Source organism: Grammomys surdaster, unplaced genomic scaffold, assembly GCF_004785775.1.
Source record: "Grammomys surdaster isolate TR1022 unplaced genomic scaffold, NIH_TR_1.0 209, whole genome shotgun sequence".
Classification (NCBI taxonomy): domain Eukaryota; kingdom Metazoa; phylum Chordata; class Mammalia; order Rodentia; family Muridae; genus Grammomys; species Grammomys surdaster.
This window is the reverse complement of record NW_021604654.1, coordinates 978310-987308: the sequence shown is the minus strand read 5'-3', so window position 1 is coordinate 987308 and position 8999 is coordinate 978310. Positions and strand designations below refer to the sequence as shown.

At 56.9% G+C, this 8999-nt stretch overlaps 2 protein-coding genes across 3 annotated transcripts in view; one reads left to right on the top strand and one right to left on the bottom strand.

Moving 5' to 3' along the window:
* Positions 1 to 187: 187 nt before the first annotated feature.
* Izumo4 (IZUMO family member 4) lies at positions 188 to 5363 on the top strand. 2 transcript variants are annotated; one of them, XM_028771533.1, is made up of 11 exons: positions 188 to 448; positions 537 to 617; positions 699 to 770; positions 1240 to 1266; positions 1366 to 1441; positions 1556 to 1603; positions 1696 to 1710; positions 1933 to 1950; positions 2173 to 2187; positions 2546 to 4107; positions 4419 to 5363. In XM_028771533.1, the coding sequence occupies exons 1-10, from the start codon at positions 205 to 207 to the stop codon at positions 2631 to 2633; spliced, it is 684 nt and encodes a 227-aa protein (XP_028627366.1). In that variant the 5' UTR covers positions 188 to 204; the 3' UTR covers positions 2634 to 4107; positions 4419 to 5363. The 2 variants fall into 2 exon arrangements, with proteins under 2 accessions (XP_028627366.1, XP_028627365.1); XM_028771532.1 differs by having other exon boundaries at positions 4330 to 5363.
* Ap3d1 (adaptor related protein complex 3 subunit delta 1) overlaps positions 4536 to 8999 on the bottom strand; it is a 35141-nt gene continuing 30677 nt past the window's right edge. The window contains exons 24-31 of the mRNA XM_028771531.1: positions 8290 to 8430; positions 8013 to 8060; positions 7372 to 7561; positions 6973 to 7061; positions 6763 to 6848; positions 6281 to 6402; positions 6014 to 6093; positions 4536 to 5563 (exon numbers count right to left, since the gene is read on the bottom strand). Of these exons, the coding sequence (XP_028627364.1) occupies positions 5468 to 5563; positions 6014 to 6093; positions 6281 to 6402; positions 6763 to 6848; positions 6973 to 7061; positions 7372 to 7561; positions 8013 to 8060; positions 8290 to 8430 (852 nt within the window). The 3' untranslated portion in view covers positions 4536 to 5467. The remainder of the gene's footprint in view (positions 5564 to 6013; positions 6094 to 6280; positions 6403 to 6762; positions 6849 to 6972; positions 7062 to 7371; positions 7562 to 8012; positions 8061 to 8289; positions 8431 to 8999) is intronic.

Sequence of the window (8999 nt, the reverse complement as noted above, 5' to 3'; positions counted from 1 at the left end):
AGGCAGGGGCGGAGTCAAACATGGGCAGTATCTGCATCATGGGCGGGGCATGTCTGAACGGGGCGGGGCAAAACCAGGCCGGGGGCGGGGATGGCGAGGCCGGGTCCACAGCGCGCGCCGTTGGTTGGTGCGGCGTGACGGGGCGTGGCGCGGGAGGCGCCGTTGGTTGGTGCGCGGCTGGAGGGCGCGGCGCTGGCGGCGCGGATGTTTGGGCAAGGCCGGCTAGGCCAGGCCATGGCCCCGCTGCTGTTCCTGGGCATGACAGCGGCGCTGGCCCGTGGCTGCCTGCAGTGCGACCCCCGTTTCTCGGAGAAGTTCTCCTTCTACCGTCACCACGTGAACCTCAAGTCCTGGTGGGTGGGTGACATCCCCGTGTCGGGGGTGCTGCTCTCCGAGTGGAGCAAGAACACGATGAAGGAGCTCCATCTGGCCATCCCCGCCGAGATCAGTGAGCGGCGGAGCCCGTCCCAGGGTCAGAAGAGCAGCAGGGACCCGGACAGGGCCACTCATATGCTTCCTTTTCCTCCTGCCCTCAGCCCGGAAGAAGCTAAATCAAGTGGCAGAAGCCGTGTACCAGAGGATGGACCAGCTGTACCAGGGGAAGATGTACTTCCCAGGTAAAGGGAGGAACTGAGGAGGGGCCGGTGAGAGCTGCCAGGCACTTGAGCTTGACCGGTCTGGTGTGACTCCCACATCAGGGTATTTCCCCAACGAGCTGCGGGCCATCTTCCGGGAACAAGTTCGCCTCATCCAGAACGCCATCATAGAGAGTGAGCAGTGGGTTCCACAGAGGGGATGATGCTCGTGGCAGCTGGCACTTCAGGGCTGGGGGCACAGGAAACAGGGCTCAGGAAGGAGTGGCTCTGCAGGAGGCTCTTTTGCAGAAATGGTTGCCTGCATGCACATCACCTCCTTATTTCTGTCAGTCTAGGCTCATGGTGGCACCTGGGAACATTGTAACTGCCCTTTCCCTTAGATTAGCCCCAATTTTCACTGGGGCCTCCCTGTGTTCCCTTCCTATGCCCATGAAAGTCTTGTAGCACATGCCTATAATCCCAGCACCCAGAAATGAGGGAACGAAGCAAAAGGATTGCCACAAGTGTCTAGGCAGCCTAGGCTACCTTCTCTGTGCCAGGGTATCCTGGGCTACAAAAACAGAAGTGGGGCTGAGGTGTTGAGCTCTGGGCCTTGTCAGAAGGCACTGTCCTGTTATGTCCTCCCCTCCCTACTCCTCCCCAGGCCGCATCGACTGTCAGCGTCACTGTGGTAAGTGAACTATGGTCCCGGCTGAGGGCCACAGTGGCAGTGGCCCAGGCTGGGGGGGGGGGCCCAGGGGAGCCCGGGGCTGCCTCTCATATATTGCAGGCATCTCCCAGTATGAGACCATCTCCTGCAGCAACTGCACAGACTCCCACGTCATCTGCTTTGGCTACTACTGCAAGTATGGCTCATGCAGCAATGCCACTGCCCCTGGGGCCCTGGGATCATCACCTATGCAGGGAAGGGGACCTGGGCCTTGGGGATACCCCATCACCAAGCCCCGTGTCCCCCCCAGGTCATCGGCACAGTGGGAGTCAGCCGTACAAGGCCTTCTAAAATACATGTGAGCTGGGTCTTATTGGGTACCAGGACATGGGGAGGGAGCACGAAGGGAGGCCACTTGGTCCCCTGACTCCAAACCTACTGTCATTGTAGAAGCACCTGGCATAAGTAAGTTCCTGCTGGAATTCAAGGTTGCGTGTGTGCCTTATGGCAAGAGTTCAAAGCTGGCAGAGCCTCTGGAGAACCTTGCCCACACCCTTTAAGGGTCTCCAAGCTCAGCTGGAGGAAGGGGGCAAACCATCCTGGCTGAAGGGTCTTCATGAAACACCTAGGTTTCCCTGAGTTGGTGGCAGACCTGGAGGGTCTAACTGGAGCCCCATTCTATTTCAGACAGGATGTAAAGATGAGGTAAGACCAGGCCTTCCACTGGAGAGGGGGGAGCGAGGTGGGGGAGTATGGCAGTGGGGAGAAGGATGAGGTGAGGAGGCATGTGGGTGAGTGGGCAGATGCTGGGTAGGGCTGTGTGCCTGAGGGCACACTGGCCATCTGTAGTCACACACGCCTGTGTGGTCAACGCACTGCCTGAACCATGCTGTGTTTCTTCTCTGCGGCCTCAACTTGGACGTGCAGAACCACTCCAGCCTTGTGAGTGATCTGGGGAATAAGGCTACAAAGAAGCAGGTGGCCTGTGGAAAGCATAGAACTCCAAAGTCAAGTGGCCTCTTTGCCATAGACCCCCCCACCCCCGCCCTATCAAGGCCTGTCATTGTGGGTATTCGGGAGGATCCATGACCTGCTGGCACACTTCAGGATTTAAGAACAGGCAGGGACTGGGTGTAGTAGTGCATTCCTATAATCCCAGGCTTCCAGGAGCCTGAGGCAGGAGGATTTCAGGGGCTAGCTTGGGCTATATTAATGGACCACGGGAGGCAGTCTAGGAAGGGAGGCAGGAGGGCACGTTCGGACAAAAGTCCTTAGAGCACCTCCTCCTCGTCCCCCAAAGCCTTTCACCGAACATAAAGTGTCTGGAACCTCAGCATCTGGTCAACCTGACCTTGGAAAATGCCTCTGAGTGTTTGACTCAGCACTGACTGGTGGCTGACAGCCCCCCAGCCTTGGCAGGTGCCAGGGCTCAACTGCACCGTGGCAGCCTATTCCTCTGGAGAGGCTAGCCGCTGCCTGCCTCAGGTCACCCCTCCCACTCTCATGGCTGGGCCAGGGCAGGGGAGGGCAGGGAGATGGGCTTATGTAAGATTGTGGGGAAACCCCCAGGGCAGGGCCCTCTGAGGTATTTTGATTAAAATGCCCTGACATTTCTCATGAAGGACAGTTCTTTACTGCCAGGAGATCCAGCTGGGTCGTTAACGTAGCTGGTGGCATACATTTCGCCTGAACATGATGTGCGTCTGGAGGGGTCCCAGCCTCCTGTTCACAGAGGGAGGGACCAGAAAACCTGGCTGGTACCTGCAGCATCTCCCTCAGGGTCTGAGGACTCTGAATTGATCCCAGTCCCCCTGGGTGACTATGGTAGGGTTGCAGAAGGGGTGTTCAGTTCTTTTTGAGGTAGGATGTGAAGTGTCCCAGTATGGCCTGGAGCATGCCATGGAGCAGATGACCTTCAATTCCTGAAGGTCCTGCCTCTATTTCCTCTTTGCTGGATGACAGGTGCGCCAGCAGGGCCTTCCTGCACTGAGCCCCAGTCTGTAGGTTGGCCTGGAATTCTCTTAGCCTCAGGATGGATGTTACGGTGGAGATAAAAGCTGGGGTAGGTTAGTGTGTGACTCAGGTCAGAGAGACAGGTGGACCACACTACAGAGAGCACCTAACAGCATGTGACGTGGCTTGACGGGGAGAAGTTGATGCAGGTGACCCAGGGGCTGTTTTTTTGTTTTGGTATCCTCCACTTCCATGTCCCCTGGCCCCACAGACAGGAAGGAATGAGTATCTGCATGCACATTCCTACAGTTCTTGCTCATGGGAGAGGCTGCAAGTTAGTTTTGTTTTTAACAAAGAATACACATGGCAGCATCCGGAGTCCCTCCTTCCTCCAGGGGGACGGGGACAGAGCAGTTTCAACAGGATGAATAGGGACATCGGGTATTGTGTTGGGAGCTCCAGCTGCACTCTGTGGCCAGCACGAACAGTAGCCACTGTACAGTTACTGTCACTGCTGAGGACTACCTCTGGGGGTCCTGGCCAGGGGTGGCAGTGGGAGGGGGTGCTGCATGGCCTCAGATGGGGCGCTTGCTGGACGAGGCCTTGGGCACAGCAGCATCTGGGGACTCTAGTTGCAGTTGAGAGCTTAGTTTACTTGAAAAGGAGCCTTCCCTTTCCCCCCATCAATGAAGGGGCACTGAGCTGCCTGAGGTGGAGCAAGGGCCCTTTTCAAGTCCACCTCGTCCCCTTCACAGCCCACAGGAGCAGTTAGGATGCTGGGGAGGCTGGGCGTGGAAAGGCGGCTCAGTGGTTAGGACTTGCAGAGGACCCAGGTTTTCCCATACAGGGTGCTTCACAACTACTTGGAGCTACAGTTCCAGGGAACTCAGAGCCCTCTTCTGGCACAAGGTACAGGCATTTTTTTTTTCTTTCAAGATAGGGTCTCTCTGTCACCCTGGCTGTCCTGGAACTCGCTCTATAGACCAGGTTGGCCTCAAACTCAGAGAATAACTTGCCTCTGGCTCCCAAGTGCTGGGATTAAAGGTGTGTGCACCATAGAATTTTTTTTTTAAAAAGAGGTAAGGGTCAGAATGTTTGCTGTACATGCCTAAGGACCTGTTTGAATTCTAGCATGGTGAGTGGAGACAGGTGGGAAGGGACTGTACAAGACGACTATCTTCTGGCGCTACACTCACAGCAAACTTACCCCCACACACAAGGCCCCACAGGTGGAAGTGTTGGGGGAACTCACCGACCTGTACCATCTGAGCTTCAGGAGCCTAAATGGCACACTGGGGACTGCTCTGGGGCACCATGGGGACACACAACACAGGAACCTGTTGTCTGACTCTTTAATGGGTCATCGTGACACCGATCGTCAGCGGCGTGATATATCTCTCTTCACATGGGAATGTCAACAGCAAATCAATCATGGAACATCATAGAGCTGGAAGGTCACATGGGGTCAGTCAGAGTACTCTACATGCTAAGGTGACAGTTGTCCTCAAAGGAACGCCAGAATGTCTGTAGACCACCATCACCTCTGAGGGAAGGCTCAGCTTGTGCCCAGCTACCCAGTTATAAGAAGTGTCCAGATTGGGGTCGCTTCACCTCGTCCAGGAACCTCATCCAGGAACCTGAGGAGCCCTGAAAGCCCCCAGGACACACCCCCTCCACTGCAAGGCCTTCAGCCCTCCACAGCTGCAGGGAGAAGCCCAGGATGTGTAGTGACAAACTGAGGGGCATACATTGTACTCCTCCACTGACCCCCACATCAGAACCCCAAGACAGACGATTCTGTTGAACAGAAGAAAATCAAAGGGCCATCCCTGTTGTCAGCAGCTAGGCTGTGGAACCACCCACAAGGACACTCCATCCATCTGGCCTCACAGGCTGTGGGGAGAGGAATTAACAGCTGGCCTGATCACCTCCCCACAGAGGCCACCAGTTGGGATATTTGAGGACAGCAGCAGCTTGGAAGGGTTCCTCCAGGGCAGCATCAGTGTGTTTGCTGTAACCCTGCAGTCCCCACAGCCACCGTTGAGAATGGGAAGTGGAGTAGCCCCTTGCTGGCTAGGGTCAGGATGGCCTTCCTTGCCAAAGGAGTGGGGGTTGGAATAAAGGATAATAAAATATGCAACATGGGACCTCAGGGTCACAGCGGAGGTCGGTGGTGTTAAATTAATGCTGGCTGTGGGGACAGTACACACGACAGGACTCAGGAGGGAAGACCCGTCACATCTTTGCGGCACATCCTGGACGCTGCCGTTCAGCACTGGGCCAGCGTGCTCTTCATCTCCTCCAGCAGGCTGCTGAGCAGCGTGGCGTCACTGCTCTTCCCGTCGATGGACACGGAGCTCTCGCCCTAGGGGACAGGCCCATGTACATACTGTCCGTGCGTGTGCGTGCGTGTGTCTGTGTGTGTGTGTGGCTGCAAATGCCCTCAGCTGGAGCCTAGACCTCACTTTCTTTTTTTGAAGCTATTTGCCCCAACTTGCCTGGGACTCAGTAACCCTGCCTGTCTCCAGAGTGCGGAGATGGAGGTGCATGGTGCACAGCCCTCCCAGGCCTGAGCCAGCTCTCAGCCCACCCTTTCCTTCCTAACCTAGATGCAGCTGGAGGGTCTGGTGCAACTGTAGCCTTTGGCTCAGTATGGGGAGGGCCTGGTGCAACTGTGGGAGACGGGCTGCATTCTTGGGGTGGGGATCTTGGAGGGCAGCCCTGGACAGGCAGGGAGGCATGAGCAGGGGAGAGGCAGCCTTTTGTTGAGAGTGTCCTGGGCAGTCGCAGAGCAGAAGCACTGCTGTGAGCTCACCTTCTTCACCAGCAGGCAGACGTGGTGGCCCTGGATAGAGCGGCTATACATGGAGGCACAGGAGTCTACTCGCTCCACAACTGCAACAGACAAGGCAGTCAGCTCCATGCTCCCTGGCAGGCCCTCTCCAGCCAGGACCACACGACACAGGAGCTGGGGCCCATGCTGAGAAGGCGCTCAGGGCTGCAGGCCTGGTGCAGGAAGGGACTGACTGGGGGTGGGAAGGTGGGATAAAACCAAGAGTGACATCACTGTGACACTGCTTACCGGAAAAATGGTGGTAGAAGCAGATCTTTGCCAGAAGATTCTGGAAAGACATACTAATGCCGTCGACTTTGATGGAGTTCATGCTCAGGTCTCCTGACTCCAGCAACTTGGCAAAGGCATCACTGTGGGGGACAGAGGAGGAGAGATGCAGGGCCTGGGGGTCAGCTGTCACCTGGCATTAGGAATGCTGAGGCACGAGGGCAGCACTCCAAGGCAGCCTGGGCTATGTCACAAACTGACAGGCATGCAGGGCAGTCCTCCGGGGACAGAGAGCCAAGCATCTGTAGTGTCACCTGGCAGAAGAGGTAGCCTCAGGTAGAGGAGGTAGGTGTGGCAGGATGGGGGTGGGGCCTGTGACGATGGCTAAGCACTCTCATGGTACCCCTCCTCACAGCCAACATGACCACGTTCCACATCACCCTGTCCTCCCCGAGCTGGCCGGTGTGTGGCGGGCCGGTGTGTGGCGGGGCAGAGGCACACACCTGTAGCAGGGTGTAGTGATCAGGTAGGAGCTACAGCTGAAATGCAGCCGAAAGTCCAACTTCTCGTGGGTTGCGCCTTCATCATCCTGCAAGGAGGAAAGCTGTGGGGTGACTTTCCAGGCAGGCACATTCTTTCCTGGGATGCCCGACATCCCCTGGGGTGGGGTGGGGTGTGGGTAGGGTGTGGGTGGGGAGGAAGTTGGACCGTACCTTGGCAATGAAGGACAGCGTGCCTTTGAGCTTCTGGGCCATGACAATGCTCTGAATGGTGAAGACAAACTGGGCCTCATTGGAGACGCCTGCGTGAGACACGGCAGTCAGTGGGCCAGCACTGACCCTGGGGTGTCTGTCCTAGCTGGCTGGGAGGCTGGAGTGACAGAAACAATGGGCACTGCTGCAGCCCAGCCCAACGTCCCAAGTGAAAGCCAGCACGTGTGACTCCACCATGCCCTGCGAGTAGCACCGAGACATGGGACATCAGAGCTTGGGGCCTTTCGCGTCAGCTGCCCTGGAGCTCTAGTTAAGTCCGTTGTGTGAGAGCCACGGAGACATATAGGGAAGAGTGAAGCTGGCTGGCACGGTGAAGGCAAGGTGGAAGGGCGGGCTCACCAGGGGGCAGCTGGAAAGGCACGGGCACACCGTCATGCACTGACGAGCCCTCCGGCCTGGTCATCTTGGTGTTGAGCGAGTCCAGCACGGTGAGCTCCATGTTCTTCAGGAAGCTGTTGCTCTGGTTCTCCAGGATGACGGACACAGTCACCTGGCTGTCCTTCTGTAAGCTGGCTTGGATATCGTATGTCTGCAAAAGCAAGGGCAGGGTCAAGGACCAGCTGAGGGGAGGGAGCTCACCGCCAAAATCAAGGACAGTGACCCCTGGAAAACTGCCTGTGGGCCCCTAGGCCCCAGCGCCCCCAAATGCACTCTTCAGGAAGCCACACCCCAGTTCCTTTGATCCCTTGAGACAAAGTCTTGTAATGTAGCACTGGTTGGTCTTGCTCTTGTCATCTCCCTGCCTCTGTCCCAAGGTGTTTGCTGCATATGCTGCACAGCTGCTCACTTGGGTCCTGCGAGCCAAGCTGTCCTCAGGTGGCCTGCTCATACCGGGCTCTCCGGCTGTGGCTCGGCTGCTGAGAGTGGGCCTACACTGATGCTTGAGCTTGGTGCCTGGCTGCCGCCGCCAGCCCCCCAAGGCTTCTGAGGATGGTTTGCTCTGCCAACTGCCTTCCCCACACCAACCAAGTGTCACTTACCACTTTAATGTAGGGGTTCTCAGCCAGAAGGCAGTAGCTGGACATGGGCTAGGAGAGGAGAGACACCCTCGTCAGTTGTGGTGACAGCGACTAGGCTACAGACCCATGCTTGAGGAACGACCTGCTCCCAAAAAGGAAGAGCCACCAGATGCTGCTGGATCATGGGTCCCTCAAAGCACAGGTCCCACCACAAAGCACAGCTTTGAGAGGCCCTGGGTCCTCTCCAAACAGAATTCCAGTGGCACTCTTGTGCTGGCAGGTTGTCAAGCATGCTCACCGGGATAGGCTCCTCCTCCTCCTCCTCCGCTGCCGCACCATTCTCCAGCGCCGCCATCTGCTTCTTCTTGGCTTTCTTCTTGTCTCGGGGCCTCTCCTCCTTCTCCTTCCTGTGTTTCTTCTTCTTGTGCCGGGACGATTTCTGAAGCAGAGTCCAGGCTCAGGCCTAGCCTCCCACAAGAGGCACCCTGCCATCATTCCCCCTTACATTACGTGGGGAGACCTCAGGGGAGCAGACAGGACAGCAAAGCCAGGAATCGCACAGGTAGGTCACCATGGTTGGAGGAGGCCAGGGTTGGCAGACACTAGAATCTCGGGGCTGGCAGTTGAGTGCAGGAGCTGCTCAGAGGGAAGGGGCTACCCTACTGCACAGGTGAGGGAGACTCACTGCACTCAGAGGGAAGGACAGCCCTACTGGCCACACCACAGAGGAAGAAATACTCAGAGGGGTGCTTGCATTCACATTATCCAGGAGCAAATGGACTAGCACTAAAGATGGCTGATAGACGTGAGGTCCACTCCCACACAGGAGCAAACATGGCCACGATCAGGAGCAAGGCTCCAACACAGCACACATGGAAGCTTCAACATGGGGCTTGGGGCTGGGTTGATGAGCTAGTGGTTAAGAGTGCTTGCTGTTGAATCCCAAGAACCTTAGATCCCATGCCACATACAACTAAAGTAATCTTTAAAAAAACAAAATAAGCCGGG

What these genes read in the sequence shown, in the direction of transcription:
- Izumo4 (XM_028771533.1), top strand. Translation starts at nt 205, where the DNA reads ATGTTTGGGCAAGGCCGGCTAGGCCAGGCCATGGCCCCGCTGCTGTTC. An exon ending in CCAGAACGCCATCATAGAGA is followed by an intron (nt 771 to 1,239) that starts GTGAGCAGTGGG and finishes ACTCCTCCCCAG; the next exon opens with GCCGCATCGACTGTCAGCGT. An exon ending in TGCTTTGGCTACTACTGCAA is followed by an intron (nt 1,442 to 1,555) that starts GTATGGCTCATG and finishes TGTCCCCCCCAG; the next exon opens with GTCATCGGCACAGTGGGAGT.